The sequence below is a fragment of the Artemia sp. Qi Xiang Cuo genome, chromosome 5 (genome assembly GCF_049724085.1).
Source record: "Artemia sp. Qi Xiang Cuo chromosome 5, ASM4972408v1, whole genome shotgun sequence".
NCBI lineage: Eukaryota > Metazoa > Arthropoda > Branchiopoda > Anostraca > Artemiidae > Artemia > Artemia sp. Qi Xiang Cuo.
The window spans coordinates 11,083,158-11,110,103 of record NC_142798.1 but is presented as its reverse complement, the minus strand read 5'-3'; the positions used below and the strand labels follow the sequence as shown (position 1 = coordinate 11,110,103).

General features: G+C 36.6%; 1 protein-coding gene across 2 annotated transcripts in view; it reads right to left on the bottom strand.

Moving 5' to 3' along the window:
• The window catches only part of waw (Translation factor waclaw), a 554,624-nt gene that overhangs the window by 289,881 nt on the left and 237,797 nt on the right, over positions 1-26,946 (bottom strand). For both annotated transcript variants that reach the window (XM_089089339.1, XM_089089338.1), the window contains exon 6: positions 18,136-18,407. In XM_089089339.1, coding sequence (XP_088945465.1) covers positions 18,136-18,407 — 272 coding nt within the window. The remainder of the gene's footprint in view (positions 1-18,135; positions 18,408-26,946) is intronic.

Sequence of the window (26,946 nt, the reverse complement as noted above, 5' to 3'; positions counted from 1 at the left end):
GACGTAACACTACGCTGTTTATAATTAGATTGCTGTAGCTACAAAATGGCTGCGTCTATTACCATTGCTATTTCAATCCATACACCAAACGTAACTAAGCTAACCATAACTAACCATCTATCCCTATTTGTATCAATCTGGGCATTAAAGTCCCCTAATAACAATATTGTACTTCTACCTGGGATCCTGTCTATCTGTTCCTGCAACTTAATATACAATTCATCAGAATCACTACTATCTCCGTCAGTTTCTATTATTAATCCCCTCCCAGCCTAAGCAAGACTTAAAACTTTTGCTTTTATCAGTAGTCTATATTCTCTTGTCCTTTATAAAGTGGGAAATTGGAAAGTACTAGAATAACTTAAAGACTGTAAAAGAATATATATATTTTTATAGCCTTTATCTATTTCTGGGAACTGTATAAGAAAGAGCAACATTTCCACGCGAATAAGGAACGCACGTGGATAAACTTCCAATCCATATTCAAACAAACAGATTGGGTTCATTGCATATTCAGAGCAGACAATCTATGTTAGCACAGCTAATAAATTTTTCCAATCCAGCAATTTTCTTAGAAAAAAAATATGAGAATACAAAGCCCAGTTGAGTTTAAATCTTAAATGTCTTTTTAAAAGAGAATATAAAAGAGAAACCAATAGAAGATAATAATTTGGAGAAAAAAAAACTGCCCCTCATTCCTTGCTGTTGGAATCCAAAAAAAAAAACTGCAATATCATCACAAATGTCTATCTTTGATTCTTTTCGAGTTAAACTGTTTACAGTGAGGAAGAACAAACAAGGAATTAGTCTTTGTCAATAGTAACCAAAACTCTTTAAAGTAAAAAAAAAAACATAAGTTGCACTACACTGTACGAGCTATCCTAGGCAGCGCAATAACGCTGCGCAAGTAAAGAGGGATGTGGGCACAAAGTACTATCCTTTTTTCCGCCAAGGCGCTTTGTATAGAAGGAATCGCCGTAAAAACTTCGGAATGAGCTCATTTGATTAGAAATTGAAAGTTAAAATGCCCTTTTTAAGAGTCAAAAGTGATTGGGGGGCAACCAGCCCCTCTCCCATGCCCATCAATTCCCCTAACACATTTTGTGATAGCCATTTTGTTCAAAATTTTTAGATAGCCATTTCGCTCAACGTAGTTCAAAGGCTCAGTGATGATGTCGCCCCCCCTCCACAGCCCTCGGGGCAAGGGTTGTAAGTTATACAATTTACCCATTGCTTACATGTAGAGTTTGTTTTTGACAAAGGTTACTATGTTTGACCTTTAGTTTCCAAAAAGACACAAGGCATTCAGGTGAACCTCTAGAAAATGTTGAGGGGAATGTTGAACCCAATCAAAACACGTTATGTGAATACATGTTGTCAAAAAGGCGTATCCTAGAAAAGACTGAATGTATTAATTTGGAACCATCAGGAAATGATGAGGGGGGGGGGGTTGATCAATTGGCGAATAAGGCAATATTTATTTGCAGGCTATTACTACTACTACTACTACTACTACTACTACTACTACTACTACAACTACTACTACTACCACTACCATTACAACTACTGTTTTTGCACCGAGTACTACCAACGCTGAGGATATTGAAGTGAACATTTGAGGAAATGTTGATGAAAAAGTTTTACTAAAAAAAACAGAATATGTGCATACAGATTGTTAAAAGGGCGCATCAGTAATATCTTTGGAACGGCTTACCGTATCAAGCTAAAACTTCCAGGGCGTCATGAGCGGGGGGGAGGGGTCGACTGACCAAAAGGCAACATGTCCATACAACTGCTACTACTAATACTGCTGCTACAACTGCTCTCACTACTACCATTACTAATATGATACCAGTATTATTAAGGCTAATGGTATGGGTTGTCATCCCTAGGCTGGGTTGTCATCCCTAGAAATGTATGACTCTTTCTAGGGATTTTCGTAATAATGAAGGTGATAATTATCAGACAATACTTCGGAGAAATTTGAATTAAAGCGAAACATGCAGCATACATGCAGATAGTCAAAAGGGCGTATTTCAGGAAAGAATTACGGTATTAAGTTGAAACTTTCAGATAATACTTAAAAGAAGAGATCCTTTAATTTAAAGGAATAGAAAAATTCTCAGCTAATTTATCTACTATGGGTTGCCTCCCCATAGCAGCATAATATTTACAGGCATGAATATATAATGAGTCGGAGGTAATAGGCTTGGGACTGTCTGTGCAGGATTTCGACTCTTGTTGATGAAAGAGCATCGCCAAGTGCTGAAAACCATGTTGTGACCAAGATGGTTCCAGGATTACACAAAGTCTTCATTCATACCGGAGGTCCCTGGGGCTTCTTGCTGTCCGGTTCTAAGCCGGCTTAAGTGCTTTGGTTTAGACTTGAGAAGATATGTTGATAGTTGTCCTGCACTGGTATCCGGGATTATTGCTTTTCCTGAGGCCAAAATAATTTCAATGATTTAAAGCACATGAAAATTGGAACTTGGAATGCTACGACGCTAAAAAATTACTATCGTACCGACATTTTGACTGACGAAATCAGACGTATCTAAAACGCCAAGTATGGAAAAACAGCTATTCTCGGTTGTCGTGAAAAATATACCTCCTGAGTTAGAGGATCCGGGCAAGCGTAAGGGCTTTCTACAAATCCTGGAACCGGGCAATACAACATTAGCGGATGCAGTGCTCAAGCGGAGAAATAAGGAATGACAACTGTCAGTCTCTTCAAAGTAGGCCACCGAAAAAGTCTCGGCTACGCTGAAAATTAGCCACAAAATTGACAATCGACTTGTTAATTCCCAGTTCATCGGTATAGTGAAACGTCTCCCCAGCAACGTGATGGAGGACCTTCTGAAAAATCTGTCAAAAGACTGTGAAAAAGCAATCAAGTTTGGCAATTTGCAAGCGTTTAAAATGTACTACCCCTCTAAAAGTGCATTGCCAGCCGCCTTAACGAACCCGATTAAAATTGGTTTCGAACTATTCCGTCTAGAAGAATTCATCATGTGGGGCACATAGCGGCGGACTGTAAGGAAACTGAAACTTGTAGCCGCTGTGGAGAAACTGGCCACACAAGCTCCCCTGAGAACCCTTGTCAAAATCCTACTCGGTGCCTGAATTGCAATTCGACTAGGCACACATGTTATCACTATGCCTGTCCTGATAACAGAAAAAACTTGAAAGATGGATCACGCTCCCAAAATGTGGAATATTTTGTCTTGGAATATAAATGGGAAAGCATTTGAGAAAACAGTTCTGCTTGATACTATGAGCCTAACAAATGAAGTAACTTGTATACAAGACCACCTGCTTTCCGAGGACAATACTAACCTGCTCAAGTTCTCAAGTTCTCTCCAGTGTTTTATTTAGCCAGCTGAACGTGTGAAATCCAGAGGTCGGCCATCTGGTGGTTTAGCCACTTTGGTGAGAAAGTCTCTTCAGGCTGAACTTTTAGCATCAAGTAAACACTTCCTCCCTGTTAAAGTTCGCGATACTGTGATAATAAACGTCTATCTTCCTACTAATTATAGATCTAGCCTCTCCGACAGCAAGTTCACGGGTGCATGTACTCAGTTGAGCCGTTTTGTGAAGGCTCAAATTCCTGGGAATACAAAAGTTCTATTAATAGGGGACTTCAACTGTGACCTACTTAATACCGAATCTGAAAGGACTCAAATCGTTATAGGCTCCCATCCTGATCAGTTTAATGTCGTTGATAAGGACAAAGCTTACACATTTATCAGTGTTGCCAACACCGTCTCAAATCTTGATCATGTGTTAACGAACTTTCCGGTGAGTGACGAAATAAAAGTTGCAGCTGATGGTTCTTACTCTGATCATTTGCCTTTGTCATTGTCAATAACACTGGACTGTCCAAAGTTGTCGGGTCCGTGCAAATCCCAATGGAGAGTATACAGTGACTGGAAACAAGTGTCAAATGATCTCTTTGCGGCTACTTCTGGGGATATCCTGAGTAAAATAAAAGTTCCCTTCCATCTGCTGCAGAGAAATGCAAACTTGTATTGCAGTGAAAGTGAAATACGTCTGCAGATAAACATGTACTGTGCAGAAATATCGCATGCTCTGAGGATCGAGGAGAGTGTAGCAGTTCCTCTGAAGCGTATCCGTAATAGATCACAGTTGAAAGGGTGGTCTAGAAATCTGGAGCTAGCGGCGGCTTGTGCGTCGGCGAAGCTATGGCTGAAAGTTTGGCATGATAGCGGGAAGCCACGAAGTGGAATAGTGAACGAGATTCGAATCCATACTAAACGAAAGTTCAATAAAGCGTTAGATGCCCACCGTGCAAGCCTCAGTAAAATTTTGTGCAAAAGCTCAATAAGAATCCGAACCTTATTTGGTCGCTTTGGTCTAAGCTTGAAGAAGCTAGGCCTACGTCTAATATTTCTGCTAATGAGTGGAGTGCTTACTTTGATTCCGAGTTCAAAGCGCCTGGTCCACTTCTGCAGTCTAATTAAGAGAATGAGCAGACTTCTATGCTTACCGACACCTTCGACGATTTCTCAGTGTCACCGGTCACAATTTCCCAGGCCGTTAAAAAGCTAAAAAAAGGTATACTCAAAAGGCTGCGATAGTATTTGTGCTCTACATATTTCTTTAGGAGGTTATGTTCTTTACCATCATATTGCCCTCCAGTTTCAGATGGTTTTAAAACAAGAGATAGTCCCGAGTTGCTTTAGTCTGGGTATGGTTATACCGATATTAAAGAAGGGGAGGCCAGCCGAACAGCCTTCTTCGTATCGGCCAGTAACGATATCTTCAGTATTTTGTAAACTATTAGAGATTGTTTTGTTTGATGAGATTTATGATAAGTGTGAGATGCCTCCACACCAGTTTGGTTTTCAAAAAGGTCTCGGGTGTACCCATGTACTTTATCTTCTTGTTAACATATTACTTGATGCTTGTTAACATATTACTTGATCTCTCGCGAGAAATTTTGATCTTAGGTCAGTATGATGTTAGGAGAGCTTTTGACTTAGGGATTCATGCTCAGATTTTGTTTGAGCTGTGGAATCAAGGAGTGTATTATTCTCTTTTTAGGTCACTACTTGCTATTTAAAGAGACTTAAAGTTTCGGGTTCGTTTGAAAGATGGCGACCTTAGTGGGAAGATATCAGTACATAAGGGAATTAAGCAAGGGGCTATAACGTCTCCTACTTTGTATAATAACAGTGTTAATGATGCACAACAGGTTATCTCTCCGAGTTATATTTGCAAGCATATTGACTTGTCACTTCTGGGTTTTGCAGATGATCTTTTAAATCTGTCTCGGTTGCTTTCTTCATTAGAAAATAATTTCTCGCGTCTTGAAAAAAGCTATGCTGATATTGGTTCGTAGTTTAATGTACAAGTCTGCTGTTTTGTTTTTTAATTGCCCTGAAGATAATGCTACAGTCAGGCTTGGTGGAATTACCGTAACACCGTCTAGTCACATTACGTACCTTGGCCTCCCGATTGGTCGTAATCTTCGAGAGACCCAGTCTTTACTTATTGAACACCTTCCTAAAAAAGTGCACAGTGCTTATGCGGGTGTTGTCACTAGCCGTCGCAATTCGAGCCGTAAATATTTGGCTCGTCTTTATAATGCAGTAGCTTTGCCTCATGTCATGTACCTGTCTCCTTTTTGGAAGCTCCTGAGTTCACAAAACAAGAAAGACATAAGGTCGGTATTTTTCAAGTATGCCCAATATCTTCTTCAAGTACCGCCTTTTGTTAGAAACAGCCATATTACTGTGAAATATGGAATTGTTGAGCCTCTTAGTGCCGTGGAGGAGGTAATTCAGAATTACGTGAAAAAACTAGAGCTCCTGGATCACGAGTGGGCCCACCTTCTCAAATAGTTGTGTTATTATGTATTTCTTTCTGTTTGAATTTGTTTTTCTTGTCAGTTTTTGCTTTTTATTTCTTTTCTAGTTCGTGCTTTGTCTTTTTCTGTTTATTGTAAGACAGGTTATTAATAAAATCCATTCATTCATTCATATCCCAGGGGTAGGAAGCATGAAATTAGGTGATATAGAATTTGTTTAGTCAGGCAGGAAGGATGGGGTACATAAACAGGGAGTAGGGCTCATGATGAATAAGGAAGCTGCTAAGTCTTGTTTAGGCTGGGAAGGTGTTAATAATAGAAAACTAATTGCTCATTTTATGACTAAAAAGCTCAGGGTATCAGTTATTGTAATATATGCCCCTGTTGAACCGACTGATGGAGATACTAACAACTAAGATCAATTTTACTTATAGTTACAGGAGCAAATAGACAGGGTCCTAGGTAGAAACATGGTGTTTTTACTAGGACATTTTAAAGTCCATACGGCTCCAATGTTTAATTATTTATTTATTATTATTGTTTTTTTTTCAGGGACACTTCATATGGAAGGGGCCGTCGTAAAAACTTTAAAGGGGGCTCATTCGATTGGAAATCGAGAGTTCTAGTGCCCTTTTTAATGGTCAAAAGTGATTGGAAGGCTACGAACACCATTTCCACGCCCATCCTTCCACGCCCATCCTTCCACGCCCACCATTTCCCCAAACACATCCAATCAAAATTTTGAAATAGCCATTTTGTTTAACGTGGTTCAAAATTCTGGGGATTAGGTCTTTGAGCATGACAATCCCCCCCCCACAGCCCTCAGGACAAGGGTTGTAAGTTATACCCTGGGGGCATAAAAGGTTCTTCTAGAAAGCGTTGTCGTAGAAACTTCAAAAAGGGCTTATTTGATTGGAAACTTAAATGGCTTCCACACCCAACATTTCCCCAAACACATCCAATCAAAATTTTGATATAGCCATCTTGTTCAACGTAGTTGAAAGTTCTGGAAATTATATCTTGGAGCATGACACCCCCCCCCCCCCCCACAAGGTTTTCAGGGCAAGGATTATAAGTCATGCTCTGGGGGCATATATGGTTCTTGCGGAAGGAATGCTCATATAAACTTCAGAGAGGGTTCATTTGATTGGAAATTGAGAGTTCAAGTTCACTTATTAAGCGTCAAAAGATACTGGAGGGTAACAAGCCCCTCCACAACCTTTTTTACCAAATACATCCGAAAAAAAATTTTGAGACAGCTGTTTTGTTAAAAATAGTTCAAAGATCATATAAAAAAAACTTCGGTGTCGACACAACCCCCCAGGACCCGGGGGCAGGCGTTGTAAGGTATGTTCTAGGGGCATATATGGTTCTTATGGAAGGGATGATTCTTATGGAAGAGGGCTCATTTGATTGGAAATTGAAAGTCCTAGTTCACTTTTGAAGAGTCAAAAGAGATTGGAGGGCACCTAAACCACCACCCACCCACCCCCCCCCCTCTACGCCTTTTTTTCTCAACCCCATCTGATAAGAACTTTGAGATAGCCATTTTTTTTAAAATAGTTCAGAGACAATATAACGAAAACTCCGAGGTCGACAAAGCCCCCAGGGCCCTAAGGCAGGCGTTGTTGCCCTGGCGGAATATACGGTTCTTATAGAAAGCATGCTCGTAAAAACTTCAGACAGGGCTAATTTGGTTGAAAATTGAAAGTTATAGTTCAGTTTTTGAGAGTCAAAAGAGACTGGAGGGCAACTAGCCCCCTCCCACACCCCTTTTTTCCTAAATGCATCCGATAGAAAATTTTGAGATATCCATTAAGTTAAAAATTGTTCAAAAGTCAGATAAAAAAAACTCAGGTGTCGACTCAACCCCTAGGATCCAGGGGCAGGCACTGTAAGTTATGGCCTGGGGCATATATGGTTCTTATGAAATGGATACTCGTATAAACATAAGAGAGGGTTCATTTGAATGTAAATTGAAAGTTCGAGTTCACTTTTTAAGAGTCAAAAGAGATCCGAGGACAGATAGGCCCCACCCACGCCTTCTTTTTCCAAACCCATCTGATAAAAATTTTGAAATAAATATTTTGTTAAAAAAAAATCAAACGTCAGATAAGAAATACTCCGGAGTCAATACAACCCCCTGGGCCCGGGAGAAGGCGGTCTAAGTTATGCCCTAAGGGCTTGTTTGGTTCGTATGAAAGGGATGCTCGTATAAACTTCATAAAGGGCTCATTTGATTGGAAATAGAAAAGTTTTAGTTCACTTTTTAAAAGTCAAGAGATTTAAGGGTAACTAGCCCCCCCCCCTCGCCCCTTTTTCCCCAAACCCATCTGCGAGAAATTTTGAGATAGCCAGTTTTTTAAAAATTGTTAAAAAATTAGATAACAAAAACTCTGGTGTAAACACAATCCCCCAGGGCCCAGACGGTACGCGTTGTAAGTGTTGTCCTGGGGGCGTGTATGGTTCTTATGAAAAGGATGCTCGTATAAACTTCAGAGAGGCTCATTTGATTTGAATTTGAAATTTCTAGTTTACTTTTTAAGAGTCAAAAGATATCTGAGGAAAACTAGCACCCGTCCACACACACACACCCTTTTTTCCCCAAGCCTATGCGATAAAATTTTTAAGATAGCCATTTCAGTAAAAATAATTCAAAGGTCGGATGAGAAAAAATCCTGTGTCGACGCAATCCCCATGGCCCGGAGGCAGGCGTTGCAAGTAATGCTCTGGTGGCATATATCGTTTTCAAGGAAGGGATGCTTGTATAAACTTCGGAGAGGGTTCGTTTGATTGGAAATTGAAAGTTCTCATTCACTTTTAAGGGTCAAAAGAGATTGGAGGATAACTAGCCCCCCCCTCCAAGCCCTAAATGCACCAGATAAAAATTTTGAGATAAACATTTTGTCAAAAATAGTTCAAAGTTCAGACAACAAAAACTCCGGTGTGGACACAACCCCCCAGAGCCCTAGGGTAGGCGATGTAAGTTATGCCCTGGGGGTATATACAGTTATTATGGAAAAGTTGCTCGCATAAACTTCTTAGACGGCTCATTTGATTGGAAATTCAAATTTTGTAATCCACTTTTTAAGAATAAAAAGTGATCGGAGGGCAGCTAGCTTCCCCCCACACTCCATTTATTTTTTCCTAGGCCCACTTCATATAGAAGGGGTCGCCAGACAAACTTCAAATGGGGCTCATTTCAAAGGGGGAAACTTTTTTTTACTTTGATATAGTTACTTTGATACCAGTTTTGATACTTTGATGAAGACTTGACCTTTTTTTAAAGTTTTATTTTGAAATAAGGAATTTTTAAAAACTCGAAACTTTTTGCAATCAAAAACGAAAAAAAATTATTAAAATAAACTTTCCGAAAAATAAGTTTTTCAAAAACTTATTTATTTTTTATCTGGTATTTGTATCTGCTCAGCAGATACAAATACCTGTTAAAATTCAAATTCAAAACGACCAGAAATTGCTATTAAAGAATAAATGAAACCCTAAACGAACAGAAATGAAATAAACAATCATAGAAAAAAACATGCAAGAAGTAATAAAATAAATGAAAAAATTTATCTTAAAGCGAGTAAAGCTTAGATTGAATATGAAAATCAAGCTTAAAACGAAAAGAATATTTTGCTTTCGAAGCATAAATGAAACTTAAAACGAACAAAAATTAAATAAACAGTCAATGCAAACAAGCATACAATAGATATTAATGCAAATGAATAAATAAATCTTAAAACGAGTGAAACGTAAATTGAATATGCAAATCAAGCTTGAAACGGACAAAAATTACCACAAACAAGAGTTTGGGTAACGCCTCCTTCTGTCACTGTAAAAGTCTAAAACCTACTGCGTCATTGGCGCTTTACTGAAAACTATATGTGTCTTGAACAGTCTTGAAAAGTATAAACAACATCAAACTGAATATTTGATATATAATGATATTAATTGTTTAAAGATCCATCAGTTAAATAATTTAATTCACTCAATTTTTTTTTTTTCAATGCTGTAAAAACTGGAAAAGAGAATATTTGTAATATAATTCGTTTTCAGTGAAGCGCCAATGACGCAGTCGGCTTTTGGTTTTTATTTACAGTTAAGGAAGGGGGCAGTATCTAAAATTTTGTTTGTAGTGAAACTATATTCGTTTTGAATAAGTTTAGAAAGAACTAAAAACTACAACTGAATATTTGATTTATAATGATATTAATTACTGAAAGCTCATCAGTTCAAAATTTTACTATAATTTCAATGTTTATTTTCAATATTAACTACAAAAGAAAATTTTTATTTAAAAAAAATTTTTTTTATTTTAGAAAAGTTTTATTTTAATAAAATTGGTTTTCAGTAAAGAGCCAATGATACAATAGGTTTTAGACTTTTACAGTGAGAGAAGGAGGCGATACCCAAACTCTTGTTTGTAGTGATTTTTGTTCGTTTCAAGCTTGATTTGCATATTCAATTTCAGTTTCACTCGTTTTAAGATTTATTTATTCATTTACATTAATATCTATTGTATGATTATTTGCTTTGATTGTTTATTTAATTTCTTTTCGTTTTAAGTTTCATTTATGGTTCGAAAATAAACATTTTTTTCATTTTAAGCTTGATTTTCATGTTCAATCTAAGCATTACTCGCTATAAGATCTATTTATTAATTTATATTATTACTTGTTGTATGTTTTTGCCAATGATTGTTTATTTAATTTCTGTTCGTTTTGGGTTTCTTTTATTCTCTAATAGTAATTTCTGGTCGTTTTGAGTTTGAATTTTAACATGTATTTGTATCAGCTGAGCTTAATTTTAAAATGGCCTTTATTTTTTTTTTTTTTTGAAAAACTTATTTTTCGGAAAGTTTTTTAAGTAAATATCAACGTCTAGCAGTGTCTATGGTTAATCTAAAGCTGAAACTTCGGAAGGGTAACTACCCCCTGGGAAGTTATGATGTTGGTAGACACAAGGATGAGGATTTGAGAAAAATTTTCCAGGAACAGTTGAATACTAAAATTGAGTTTAAAATTTGACAATGTGGAATATGCATGGAATAATTTTAGAAAAACAATTTGAGAAGTTGCTGATGGTGTCTTAGGGAAGAAAGTTAAGACTACAGCAAGGAATATTAACGAAAAAGTTTTATTTCTAATAGAGAGGAGATGGGGCTTGTACAAGAACTATCTGAGTGACAGATCATATAAAAACAAAAGGAATGTGAAGAATTGCAGAAAGCATTAAAATGTAAACAAAGGAGGCATGAAGTGGAGGCCATGGATAAAATTCCCAAGGATCTGGAATATGCAGCTAGACGGCATAATAGTAAAATATTGTAGTGGCATGTTAATAAATTGAGAGGGAGTAGCCAATCCGGACTTGTCCCAGTTAAAGACAGGAACGAGGCCACAACTATTGATAAGGAAAGAGTTAAAGAGAGATGGGCGGAACGCTTTGAGAATGTGTTACACCGACATGCAGAGGAAAATGAAAAAGTTTGTGATACCTTGGATGTGAAGGAAGATTCCAGGCTCCAGGTGCTGATAGGGTGGTAAATGAGTTTCTTAAATGTGGTGGCTCTGAGGTTAGAAATAACTTACTGAAGATTATAAATATTGTTGTTGAAAAAGGGGAAGTGTCAAATGATTTTAGGAAAACCTTAATTAAACCACTGTATAAGAAAGGTGATAAGAGTAAGTGTTGTAATTATCGAGGCATTAGTCAGGTCTCTGTAGGTAGCAAACTACTTAGTAATATGATAATTTTTAGACTGAGAGATGCTGTAGACAAAGTTTATGAGAAGAACAGTGCGGTTTTAGAAACGGTAGAGGATGTGTCAACCAAATTTTCATTCTTAGATTAAAAATTTAGAAGTGCCTTAATTTTCAAACACCTTTGGTCGTCAGTTTTATAGATAATGAGCAAGCGTTTGATTTTGTTGATAGAAGAGCTTTAGCAAAGGTCTAATCCTTGTATGGTATACCAAACAAATACATTAAAGTGATTAGTGCTATGTCCGAGAATAACACCACTGCAGTTAAGGTAGAAAATGAGTTTAGCAGCTGATTTTGTATTAAATAAGGAGTTAAGCAAGGTTGTGTTCGTCCCCCGTTATATGGATCATTTTAATGGACTTCGTCTTAAGGAGCACAGGAAAGGAGAACATGGAATCAAATGAGGATGAAAACACTCTCCTGGACTTAGATTATGCTGATGATTTAAGCATCCTAGATGAAAGTGTGAGCAAAATGAATGAGTATTTAGAGGTTTTGCGAGTTCAGGGTCACCAATTCACTAAGGCTAGGAATAAGTGAAGATGAAAAAGTGACGTTTGATAACGAAAAGATTGATCAGGTGGGCAGCTTCACTAACCTTGGAAGTATTATTAGTAAAGACGGTGATGGCGTTGAAAATGTTAAAAATAGAATAGCCAAGGCTCGGGGTGTTTTTAACATTTAAAAAAAGTTTGGAAGAATAGGAAGATGAGTCTCCAAACCAAGATTAGAATATTGGAAGGTAAAGTGATGACAGTGGTAAAATATGGCTCTGAAGCATGGGCACTCCGAAAAGCGGATGAAGATTTACTAGATGTTTTCCAGAGAAATTGCCTACAGATTGTTCTGGGTACCCGGCTGCCTGCCCGTATTTAAAACAGTAGGTTGTACGAAAAAGTGCGGTTCAATCCCACTTTCTAGAACTATAATGAGAGAAAGGTTGAGATGGCTAGGGCACGTTCCGTGGATGAAGGATGACAGATTGCCGAAAATTTTCTTTTCCGACCAACCGTCTAGGGCTAAACAAAAAGCAGGTCGTCCTCGTCTGAGCTGGGAGGATGTCATAAAGAAAGATTTAAAGGCAATGGGAACTTCCTATGAGGGTGTGGAGAGGGAGGCTTTGAATAGATTGGGATGGAGGTGGAGTGTGCGTAGCTGTATTGACCTTAGGCAGCTCGGTGCTGCGGTGAGTTTTTAGTAGTAGTAGTAGGAAGAGATCAATTGACCAAAAGGAAATATGTGCATGCCACTACTATATCTAATTCTTTTACTACTAAACGAATTTTAGTAGTAAAAGAATTACTTTTGGTTGTTGTGTATATTGTGTTTTTTTGTATCCCCCTTGTATCCCTGGCCATGAAGCCTTTCGAAGGGAATAAGGGTATTGTATTTACATTTTGAATTTATTGGTGAATAAAGCTCTGAACTCTGAAACTCTGAACTACTACTACTACTCCAATTACTACTTCTACTGCAACTACTATTAATGCTAAGAGTATTAAGATAAAAATTTCTGAAAGTGTTGATGGGGAAGTTGAACTAAATTAAAACTGTGAATATACAGGTTATCCAAAAGGCATATCGGCGGTATCATAGCAACGGCTAATTGTGGTCAGTTGAAACTTGCACTGCTTCATGAGGAAGATGTTTGGCTTACCAAAAAGTAATATGATAATAGTACTGCTGCTACTAGCACTATTACTGCTAATACTACTACTACTACTAAACCTCTTTCTGCTAGTATTCCTACTACTGCTAATGTGACTACTATTACAACTATGCCAAAGGGTATGAAGGTAAAATTGTCCCGGAACATTGAGGAGTTGGTTAAAATAAGTCAAGAAACTCCGTGTGCATGCAGGTTGTCAAACGACGTATCAGCAATATCTTAGGAAAAGCTTGGTATGTGAAGTTGAAACTAACAGGTCCTGTTATGGGGGATACTAAACTAACCAAAAGGCAAAATTTGCATCCTACTACTACTACCTCTACTACTACTACTACTACTACTATTACTACTACTACTACTACTACTACTACTACTACTACTACTTTTACTACTACTACTACTATTACTACTACTACTGCTACTACTATTCCTAAAACTACTACTATTGCTACTACCATTACGACTACTGCTTCTACTATTATTACAGCTAATACTACTACTGCTGCTAAAGCTAAGGGTATTAAGGCGAAAATTTTGTGGAATATTGAAACGATAATGAATTAAATAAACACACAATGCACATACAGGTTGTCAAGAACACCTATCAGCAATGCTTCAGGAACGTTTTATAGTATTAAGTTGAAACTTTCAGCGTGTGTTGAGAATGATGTTGAGGAAAATCAAACGAGCTATGTGCATACTGTTGCTACTCAAATGAGCCCTCTATTAAGTTTATACGAGTATCCCTTTCATAAGAACCATACATACCCTTAGGGCATAACTTAGAACCTCTTCCCCTGTGCCCTGGGGGGTTCTATTGACACCGGATTTTTTCTTATCCGACCTTTGAACTATTTTTAACAAGATGTCTATCTCAAAATTTTCATCAGATGGGTTTTGAAAAAGAAGGTGTGGGGGGGGGGGGCTAGCTGCCCTTGGATCTCTTTTGACTATTAAAAAGTGAGGTCGAACTTTCAATATCCAATTAAATCAGCCCTCTGAAGTTTATACGAGGTTGTGACGACACCTGAGTTTTTTATCTGACTTCTGAGGAATTTTTAACTTAATGGCTATCTCAAAATTTTTATTGGATGCATTTGGTGAGAAAGGGGCGCGGGGGGGGGCTAGTTGCCCTCCAATCTCTTTTGACTCTAAAAAACTTAATTAGAACTTTCAGTTTCCAATAAAATGAGCCATCTCTGAATCCTTTACGAGCATCCCTTCAATAAGAACCATTAGTTCCCCCAGGGCATACCTTACAAAACCTGCCCTCGGGCCCTGGGGAGCTGTGTTGACCCCTAAGTTTTCGTTATATGGTCTTTGAACTATTTTTTAAAAAATGGCTATCTCAAAGTTCTTATCAGATAGGTTTGATGAAAAGGGCATGGAGGGGGGGGATAGGTGCCCTTCAATCTCTTTCGACTCTTAAAAAGTGAACTAGAGCTTTCAATTTCCAATCAAATGATCCCTCTTTGAATTTAATACGAGGATTCCTTCCATAAGACGAATATATCCCCCCAGGGCATAACTTACAACGCCTGCCCCCGGGCACTGGGGGCTGTGTCGACACCGGAATTTTGTTATATGGTCTTTGAACTATTTTTAACAAAATAGCTATCTAAAAAATTTTATTGGATGCATTTTGGGGGGGAGGGTTTGGGGGGGGGGAGTGGGTAACCCTCCAATATGTTTTGACACTTAAAAAGTGAACTAGAACTTTCAATTTCCAATCAAATGAGCCCTCTCTGAAGTTTATACGAGCATTCCTGCCATAAAAACCATATGTGCCCGCAGGGCATAAATTTAACCCTTGCCCCTGAAGACTGTGGGGGGGATTGTCCTGCTCAAACATATAATTTCCAGAGCTTTCAACTACGTTGAACAAAATGACTATATCAAAATTTCGATTGGATGTGTTTGGGAAATGGTGGGCGTGGAAGGGGTGTCAGTTGCCATAGAATCACTTTCGACTATTATAAAGGGAACTAGCCATTTAAATTTCCAATCGAATAAGTCCTTTCTGAAGTTTAAAAGACAACGTTGTTTATACAAAACCTTATATGCCCCAAGGCCATAACTTACAACCCTTGCCCTGAGGTCTGTGGGGGAGTTGTTATCCTCAAAGAGCTAATTTCCAGAACTTAAAAGTACGTTTAATAAAATGGCTATCTCAAGATATTTATTGGATGTGTTTGGGGAAAAGGTGGACGTCAGAGGGGGGTTAGTTGCCCTCAAATCACTTTCGACTGTTAAAAAGGGCACTAGTCCATTGAATTTCCAATCGAACGAGTCTTTTTTGAAGTTTCTACGACAACACCTTTCATAAGAACCTTATAAGTCCCCAGGGTATAACTTAAAACCCTTGATTTGAGGGTTTTGGGGGAGTGTCCTCCTCAAAAACATATCTGGAAATCAACTACGCTGAAAAAAATGGCTGTCTCAAAATTTTGATTGGATGTGTTTGGAGCAATGATGGGCGTGAAGGGAGGGGGGCTAGTGGCCCTCCAATCACTTTCGACTATTAAAAAGAGCACTAGCACTTTGAATTTCCAATCGAATGAGTCTGTTTTGAAGTTTCTACGACAACGCCTTCTATAAAAACCTTATATGCCCCCAGGGCATAAATTAAAACCCTTGTCCTGAGGGCTATGAGGGAGTGTCCTTCTCAAAAACATATTTTCTATCTGGAAATCGACTACGCTGAACAAAATAGCTATCTCAAAATTTTGATTGGATGTGTTTGGGGGAGTGATGGGCGTGAGGGGAGGGGCTAGACCAAATAAGTAAAATAATGTCATCAGCATACGCCAAATAACTAATTCCAACTGGTAAATGCATAAGTGAGGTTTCCAAAGAACCAATTCAATCTTTCAAGCATAAATTAAAATTTGGAGGTGGTCAAACTCCTCCCTGCCTAACCTCTCTTTTGACTGATACTTCATCAGAAGAAATAGAAGATCCCGAAGCAACACAGATTTTAAGATAGGAGTGCTGTGAACGGAAAACTTTAAGGAAGCTTTGTGGTGAAACCCTATTGTAGAGATTTCATTTCCCTATCTTCAAATATGTAACATTTGGTTGTTTTTTTTCTTTTCGAGAAGCATTATCATGGTTGCATGTTTATTTGTTTGTTTGCTGTTTTCTTTACCCAGGGCTGATTATATCGAAGCAATGTTCCAAGAATGTCGGGGAAAGATTTATTAGGAAGGAAATTGAACGGTGTAGCGCCCTTTTTCAGAAGCAAAATGATTGTGTCACGGTATAAAGTGGTGTTTTCTGCCATTTTCCAGCGCATAATCGTAATTTTGGCTTAAAGAATGCCAAAAAGCTATCAAATTAAAATTCTGGGACAGCCAATCGATTTGAGATTAACAAAAAACTACGTATTGAGCGATCTAGTGTCAGAAACTAACGCCACAATGTGGCCCAATCATTCCTAAAGATATCCGTAGTCCATAAAAAATAAAACGGGTATAATAAATATAGACATTTAATTTGGAACTTCACTTTACTCCTTTTATTCAATTGACTCTTGATAAAATTATGCAGGCTACAGTGGTATATAACTCATCATTATGGAGGATCAGCCATAATGGAGGAGAGCCAATGGGTCCTTTTGTAGGAGAGGTGATTGGGCTTGAAGGCTGAAAAAGTGTGCTTTCATGCACAAGTTTCCTAACTCTGAGTGAGCTATCAGACAAATATAGAGGGGGATTTGGAAGAGAGATGGGAGGGGGGTGAATCAATGTAATATCGATCTTGATTCCCGGGAATATTTCTGGACTACGCCTGTAATATTGGGGATGAGAGATGATTACACATCTCTTATTGTAGAATATATTTTTCTATGTGTCACAAAAGATTAAACAGATATTTCTACCGACACAAAGATGGAGAGATGGTAGTAGTCCTCCTTAATAAAAAGAACATCTGTAAACGTTCTTACTAAGAAGGTAACTTAAATGTTTAAAATTGCTTAAAAGTAACTGAATTCAGTATTAACGTGAATTTCAAAATAATTCAATTTACAAATCTGTAAGTGGGCATTCATCTGTTTATAAATTCCCATTACATTAGCTTCACAAATGCTTCACGGTTGCATAACTTCATAAATACTTGAAAGTTACTAAGTTCAGTATTAGCGTAGAGTTCAAAACAAACTAGCTTACAAAGCTGTAACTAGGTGTTTGTTTGGTTGCAAAACTCCCCCTTCCCTAACTTCATAAGTGCTTCATAAGTTTGTAAATACTTGAAAGTAACTAAATTCAGTTTTACCGAAAAAATTGAATACAGGGGAACTTGCAAAGCCGTAACTGGGTATTTATATGGTCGTACAAAACCCACTTCCCTAACTTAATAAATACTTTACAACTCCATAAATGCTTAAAAGCAATTATATTCAGTATCCATCTCTTCGCAAAACTCCACTTCCCTAGCTTCATAGATGCTTCACAGCTTCATAACTTAAATATAACTAAATTCAGTATTAACGTGGAATTCAAAATAAGCTAACTAACAAACCTGTAACTGCGTATTCATTTGATGGCAAACCTCTCTCCTTCCTAGTTTCAAAAATGCTTCACAGCTTTATAAACCCTCTAAAAGTAGCTAAATTCAGTTTTAGCGAAAAATTCAAAGCAGGGGAACTTACAAGGCCGTAACTGGGTATGCATTTTGTCGCACAAAACCACTTCCCCAACTCCATAAATACTTTATAACTCCCTAAATACTTAAAAGTAACTAAATCAGGTAGTCATATAGTCGCAAAACTCCCACTTCTCTAGCTTCATAGATGCTTCACGACTTAATAAATCCTTAAAAGTAACTAAATTCAGTATTAACAAGGAATTAAAAAAAAAAAAACTTACAAAGCCGTAACTGGGCATTCATCCGGTCTTAATACTCCCACTTCTCTAACTTCATAAATCTTTTTCGTATGGTAAGAGAATATACGGCTGCCACTTGAAATACTTCCATCAAGAACAGCAACAAGAGGAATGGCCCCCCTGTAGCGATCATACCAACTGTCAAAAACTAACGCTTTGAAGGCAGAATCCCTCAAACAGCCGGTGGGAGGAGGTATACGTTCTATGATGGCTTCAAGGACACTTGTCACCTGGAAGCCAGTTTTTGCAGATACCTAGAATGAAAAAGCGAGTACAATTTTTCAGTGTGATGCCTACTTGATCTTATGATTATAATTTATGTTGTATCGTATACAGGGGTGCCACCCACTAAAAGCAATTCCAATGAATTAGTGACTTTTTGGTTGATTTAGTGATTTTCTTAAACAATCTAGTGATTTATGTGCTGATTTAGTGATAGTTTGGGCAATACAAAAAATCACTAGGAATAGTGATAAGTCATTACGAGTGGCAACCCTGAACCCATTGGTGCTGTGTGGCGACATATCGTACAAGTGATATATCACATTGATATGTGGTAGGATAGTACTGGGTGGTCTTGAATATTGAATTGAAAATTTTCTCTTCCGTCTTTCTCTTAAACAAATCAATTTTCTGCTTTTCGTTATCTACTTCTAGTACTCAGTCCTCCTTGGGGGTATTTTGTGAGTTTTGTGTCCATTAAAAAGAGATAGGTCAGAACAACCATTAAATCCGTAGGAACGACCATTTCAACACGAGGTATTACGAATTTAAAATTAGATTTATTCATCAAAAGACAGTAAATAAATAAATAAACACCATTTATCTCCACATAGTCTCCATGACATGTAAAGGAGGAGAATATACTCCTCTTACTTAAATGCTAGCACAAATATGAAAAGAACCAAAGAGAGAAAGAGAGAAAGAAAGAGAGAGAGACAGACACAGAGAGAGAGACAGAGAGAGAGAGGGAGAGAGAGAGAGACAAAGAGAGAGAAAGAAAGTAACAAAGAGGGGGACAACTGGAAAGAGAATGATGATGTTTTATCACAATATATAATCAATTTATGCAACCATCAATTTAATCAAATTAGGTAATAGTCTATGCTGACCATACAGCAAGTCTAGAACGCTCCATTCAATCTTACCAAAAAGATAATCATAATGAAGTTATTTCCAAACTCACGAAGCTGTTCCTTTGAAATAAAATAAAATTTTTCCAAAATATTCAGACCCGATAATGCTCTTTTCTGCCTAGCAACCTTTTCATAAAAATCTTTGCCCTTCGGCCCAAAAAACATGTTTGGAACGTTATGCGGTATCCTTGAGAGTGCGACATGTCATCTTTTCCGAGGAATTATACTAAAACTCTACACATTTAGAAGACATATATCTGGAGGTACTAGCAGTTACGCTCTAAACTTCTGGCACACAATCATTGGTTTCAAAAAGAGAGAAGGAGAAATAGAGAGGAAACAGAGAGAGAGAGAGAAAGAAAGAGGGAGGCACGATTAGTTTATCAACGTCCCCTCAAAGTATGTTACCATAAATATAATATATCATTATGAGTCAACTTATCAATATGAAATGAGACAGAATACAAGTTAAATATTTTTTTTTCTTTCTAAATTACTTCAAAGAATGAGATCATAAATTAATATCCCAGGCCAATGCAGAAAACATACCCGTCTTTAGTCTCCAGTAAACTCGTTACTGTCCAAAATCTTCTACCTGCTTTTTGTCCTTTGACTTTACAAATTATAGGAAATCAAATTTATTTTGGATGAAATGGAAGCGAGAAGCTTAATGTAATCAATTTGCTTCCAAGCTTTTTATTCATAGAAAAGAGGGAGATAGGGCAATTAAGATGTAAGTCATATTATAAGGCACGTAAATGTAATTTAATATAAGACAGGAACAAATTACCTATTACGAGTGTAAATCTAATACAAGTAAGACTTTCTTTTATGGTTCTACTTGGAGTAGAAGCGCAACCAAGAACAATTTTTTGTTTCTAAATAACCTTCGGATTTGGAAAAAGATAGTTTTCTGACTCCAAATTATAAAAAGAAATAGACGGTGTCAGCCAGGCACGTAGACAGAATTTTTTCGGAGTATGCGGGGGCAATACTAAGAAAGAAACAATTTTATTTGGTAAATTGAAATAAAAGTTTCCTGAAATTCGGGGGGATTTAGAATTCGGGCAGATTTAGGATTTAGAGGATTCCAGGGTTCCCCCACAACTACATACTTCCCTTGTGACAGCCCAAAAGGATCAAAATCGAAAGCTAAATGATTCCCATCACCAGGGGGACTGGATATCTATAACACTTTCAACAAGTTCTAGTGCATCACGTTTTCTTGCGCCTTAATGGAGAACAATGATATTCTCTTCCCTTGGCTTGCCGCTTTTTTTTGGTAATAAGCAAGCCCAACTTCACTCAAAAGGTTTGAGCGGTATCGCCATGTTAATTCAAAAAACATGACAGCAAAATTGTCAATTGACAGACCAGTAGTATCCAATCTCTGCTTTTAGGCGCAACCCTATCCCTTTTCCCGTGACAGCCCTCTGACGTCACAACATCCATAGCAGTTTAATATAGGATTCATATGATATCCCTCTGACGTCACAGCATCCCTGTTTCTAGGGGTCAACTGGCATAACTCTAACCCTCCGATGTCACGGCACGCCCTCGCCCTTAAACGGTCAGATAGGAAAATAAAAATTGAATTCCCGTGACATCCCTCTAACGCCCGACACACCCTCTCGCTTTAAATAGCATGGGATTTTAAAGGGCCAGATTGCGGAGCTCCCAATCACTCGCAGCTGTGCAATACGGTCCCTGTTTCTAGTGGTCGGCTGGTAAGATTCCCACGACACACCCCTCTGGACTCCAATGACGTCGCACGAAACACCCCATTTTAAACGGTCAGGTCTAATATGGATGAAACAATTTTATGTAACCTAACGTCAGGACCCATGGGGAACCCCGCTTGTAACTTAACGACAGCACAAACTTTATGTGAGGTCAAGTAATGACAGCACAACTCTCACTGTCGCATAATACCTTTTTGGCATTTTATTTTTCGACCGAAATGTTAAAAGCATTTTTTCTTTCTTTTAACTTAATGGCGGTGCACACTTTACGTAAGGTCAGCGCACAACTTACGCAATGACGGCGTACTTTTATGTAATGACGGAGGTCAACACTGCCATATACTACCTTTTTAGCATTTTATTTTTCACGCGAAATGTTCAAAGCATTTCTTTTTTTATTCTTTAGTTCTTTGTTCTTGCTGGGACTTCAAAGGTCAATTCACTTCCAAAGGAACAGCGCTCCAAGTAACAACACTAAGCCACCATTCCAATATTCTGTATTATGGAAATACTGTCAAGAAATTACAAATTCCCTTGACGTCACAAGACCCACCTCTGTCCATTCAATAACACATCTGGCAGAATTCCAGGCTCATGTCAGTCTTCTCCGTTGCCAGGTGTAATATCGATTACGCAAAATGCGCAGAGGAAATCCTTATTTTTTACACAAATTGCTCTAAATGTAGTTCTAGTGATAAAGACTAAGGAAGGCTTAAATTGTGTACAAATGATCGTGCTAAACAATAAATCTTAAAAACAAAAACTTTGTGGTAAAAGTTCTATTATTTCAAACAAATTCACAAACAATATTAAAGCAAAGAAAAAACGGTTAAAAAACCCAACAAACATAGAAATAAAGTAGAAGAAAAGGGCTTTTGGGGCAACGTTTCAAGAATTTTTATTATATTATTTAATATTTTTCGTTATTTCCTCAGGTTTCATAGACCCAAGGCTTAAAAAATTCAAACATGAGAGCGGAAAGGCACTACTACATCATTTTCACAAACATCTATGGGGTAATTTTGACTAAGGATATGCTAGCAAATAAGGATTTTCAACATTTATTTACCACATTTTAACATTTGTTTCATATTTTTAAGATTTTCTAGGGCTCATAGCCCAAGGTCTTATAATTTTTATTATATTACTTTAACATTATTTATTACTTTCCTGGGATTTAATAGATCCAAGGCTTACAAAATTCAAACATGAGAGCGGAATGGCACTGCGACGCTATTTGTCACACACATCTAAGGGTAATTTTGACTAAGGATATGTTAGGACATGTGGTTTTTTCAACAATTATTTACCTTAATTTAACATTTGTTTCATACTGTTAATATTTTCTAGAGCTTAGGGGTCCAATGTTTCGACAATTTTAAGATATTAGTTTAATGTTATTCGTTATTTTCCTCGGGTTATATAGACTCAAGACTTACAAAATTGAAACATGAGAGCGGAATGGCACTGCGGCACTGTTTTCACATACATCTGAGGGCAATTTTGACTAAGGATACGCTAGCACTTGTAGATTTCCAACAATTATTTACTATATTTTAGGAGTTGGACTTGGAATACTAAAAACGTATGGAGCTAGAATGAAATGAGTTATAAATTACAAATCTAGTTAAAAGAACCTTTAAAACAGGACTCTTAAGTTGGAGTCAATGCCCCCCTCTCCTTAGCAGTCATTTCCAGGGGGCAAAGTTGATATTAGATACAAATTTGTAGGCATTGTTGAGGTATTTCCGAGAACCGTTAACGAAAATATAGCGTTTCTTTGAGTGAAAGTTAGATTTTCACCCCCACCCTCCATGGTAAAAATTCTTTAACACTTCCATCTTAGCTATTAAACTGTAGAACACCTTCCTCAATGCAATTCACGCAACAGTACCATTATTTGACTGCCCCCACACCCCCTAACAATCATTCCTATGACATTTTCCAGGAATTTCTTGTTAAAGATTATGCCTCAATATGGTGATTCAAGTTTTCCCGACCCATTCCTACGTGATACACCATGTCAATTCCCACCCCCATGGCATTACACACCTCCCAATCCGTCATCCACGTGGTACCATCCATCATTTACCCCCCCTCATGACATTTTCAACCGTTTCACTCCGAAAATAAGCTAGTGAATCTAAATTAAACAGTATATTTTTCAACAGCGAAAAGTCAAAATTTCTTTGCTAGAACGTGATACTCCAAGTAATTCACGCAATGGTACCACACGACTATTGCTTTGTGGCACCATCTGACAGTACAACATCATTCCTAAGACATTTTTCACACATTTTTTGTTAAAAGTTATGCTTCAACCCATTTATTCTGGTTTTTCGCAAGCCAAGCAATTCACGATGCTCCACAAAACACATCACACCACCATGGCATTACGCACCCGGCCAACTGCGGGGAAATTTTGACAATGTATATACAAAATTTTAAGGATTTACATAATTATCTTCAATATTTTAACATTTACTTCATATATGTAATGTTTTCTAGGGCTTATGGTTCCAAGGTTTGAGAATCTTAAGATAGTATTTTCCATATTTTATTGTTTTTGCAAATTTTTCACTATTTTCCTTGGGTTTAATAGATCCAGGGCATGAAAAAATTCAGCTTCGAGTGAGACTTATGACTTAGGCTATCTTTATAGTGTTGTTTCGTGATTTTTCATATCAGTGTTTCCTCCATTGATGTTTCAAAATTCACTTGCAAGCTTTCTTGTTTTAAACGTATGAATCAGGATGTATTTATAGTGTTGTGTTGTTCTTTATCTTGTCAGTGTTACCTCTCTTGATATTTCGAAGTGCATTTTTTCATAGGAAACATATGACTCAAGATATTTTTTATAATTTTGTGTTATAGTTTATCATGTCAGTGTTACCTCTAATGATGTATCAAATTTAATTTTGGAAGTTTTTTCGTTTGAAACATATGATTCAAGATTTTTTTTGTAGCTTTGTGTCGTGCTTTATCTTGACTGTGTTACATCTCTTGATGTTTCAAAGTTCATTTTGGAACTTTCTCGTTTGATACGTATGACTCAAGATGTTTTTTGTAGTGTAGTGTCAGGTATTGTCTTGTAACTCTTACCTAGGTGGATGTTCCAAACTTCATTTTGGATTTTCGTTTGAAACATATGACAAACGTATGACTCCTCAGTTGATGTTTTTTTCGTTGAAACAGTGTCACCTCAGTTGATGTTTCAAAGTTCATTTTGGATTTTTTTTTTTTCGTTTGAAACATATAACTCAAAATATTTTTTGTACTGTCCTGGTTTGTCTTGTCACTGTTACCTCATTTGATGCTGTCAATGTACATTTTGGAAGTTTCTCGTTTGAAACCTATGACTTGGGATATTTTTCTAGTGATGTGTGACTTGATAATTTCAAAGTGCATTGTGGAAGTTTTTCCTTTGATCCATATGACTCGGGATGTATTTATAGCGCTGTGTCGAGGCTTATCTTGTCAGTGTTACCTCCGTTAATGTTTCAAAGTGCATTTTGAAAGTTCTATCGTTTGAAACATATGACTCGGGATATTTTAATGGTGTTGTGCCATGACTCATCTTGTCAGTGGTGCCTCAGTTGATGTTTCTAAGTTCATTTAGGAAGTTTTTTTTTTGTTTGAAATATATGACTCAAGATATTTTTATACTGTCCTGGTTTGTCTTCTCACTGTTACCTCACTTGATGTTTCAAAGTATATTTTGGAACTATTTCCGTTTGAAACACATGACAAGAAATTTTCTAATTTTGTGTCGAGGTTTATCTTATCAGTATAAGAAACATTTACTCAAAAATATCAAATTTCTCTTGGAAGTGACGGTTTTTTTAATAGTAACCACTTCTTTCTAAAAGCAACAACTTGTCCGTCAAAGATAACAAATTTCTCTTAGAAGTAACAATTTTCTGCTTACGCTAACAAATTTTCTGTAAGAACTGGACAGTTTTTCTTAACACTGACCAGTTGTACCTTTGAAGTAACAACTTTTTCCTTAATACTAGTGGAGTTTTACTTAATACTGTCAAATTTCTGTGGGAAGTAACAGATTTTTCTAATAGTAACAAATTTTTTCTAATAGCAGCAAGTTTACCATCAAAAAACATATTTTTCTTAGAATTAACAATTTTCTGTCAATGCTATTAAGTTTTGTATTAGAAGTAGTAGCTTTTCCTTAATACTAAAAATTTTTCTCTTGGAAGTAACAACTTCATCTTAGGTGTAAAAAATGTTTTAATAGCAGCAAGTTTTCCGTCATAGATAACAAATTTCTCTTAGAAGGAACAATTTTCTACTAATGCTACCAAGTTTTCTTTTAGAAGTAGCAAATTTTTTCCTTATAAATTTTTAATTAATATGATCAATTTCTCACTGAGGTAACAGCTTTTTCTTAATAGTAACAATTTTTTCTAGTAGCAGAAAGTTTTCCGTCAAAGAAACAAAGATCTCTTAGAAGTAAGAATTTTCTGTCAATACTACCAAGTTTTCTGGTAGAAGCAGGAAGTTCCTCTTAACACTAACAATTTCTCTTCGAAGTAACAACATTTTCTTTAATACTAACAACCTTTTACTTAACAGGTTTTTTCTTAATAGTAACATTTTTCTCTAATACCAGGAAGTTCTCCGTCAAAGATAAGAAATTTTTCTTAGAAGTAAAAATTTTTCTGTATTAAGTATAAATTTGTTAGTATTAAGAAAAAAGGTGTTAATTCGAAGAGTAAATTTGTTAGTGTTAAAAAAACTTCCTTCTTCAAACAGAAAACCTGTTAGAAAATATTTGTTAATATTAAGGAAAATCTGTAACCGCCATGAGAAATTTGATCGTATAAAATAAAAATTTGTTAGTATTAAAGAAAAAAGTTGTTACTTCCAAGAGAAAATTTGTTAGAGTTAAGAAAAAATTTGCTACTTCTAACAGAAAACGTGTTATCATGAACAGAAAAATTGTTACTTCTAACAGAAATTTGTTATCTTTGACGGAAAACTTTCTGCTATTAGAAAAAAATTCTTACTATTAAGAAGAAGTTTTTACTTCCAAGAGAAACTTGATCATATTAAGTATAATGTGTTAGTATTAAGGGAAAAAGTTGCTACTTCGGAGAGAAAAATTTGTTAGTGTTAAGAAAAACTTGCTACTTCTAACAGAAAACTTGTTAGCAAAAATAGAAAATTGTTAACTCTAAGAAAAATTTCTTTTCTTTGACGGAAAACTTGCTGCTACTAGAAAAAATTTGTTTCTTTTAAGAAAAGCATGTTAATTTTAAGAGAAATTTCATAGTAGTAAGTTAAACTTTGTTAGTACTAAGGAATAAGTTGTTACTTCGAAGGTAAAATTTGTTAGTGTTAAGAAAAAATTTCTAGGTCTAACAGAAAACTTTTTAGCGTAATCAGAAAGTTGTTACTTCTAAGAGAAATTTGTTGTCTTTGACGGCAAAATTCTACTATTAGAAGAAATTTGTTACTATTAAGAAAAAAACCTGTTACTTCCAAGAGAAATTTGATAGTATTGAGTAAATGTTTGTTACACTGATAAGATAAACCTCGATACAACACTTGAAAAATATCATGAATCATGTGTTTCAAACTAAAAAATTTCCAAAATACACTTTGAAACATCAAGTGAGGCGACAGTGACAAGACAAACCAGGACAGTATAAAAAAATCTTGAGTTATATGTTTTAAACGAAAAAAAAATTCTAAAATGAACTTTGAAACATCAACTAAGGTACTACTGACAAGATAAGCCATGATCCAACACTATTAAAACATTCTGAGTCATATTTTTGATGCGAGAAAACTTCAAAGATGCACTATGAAACATTATCTGAGGTGACCCTGACAAGGTGTGACATGACAAAACACTATTAAAATCACCCAGAGTCATACGGTTGAAACGAGAAAAC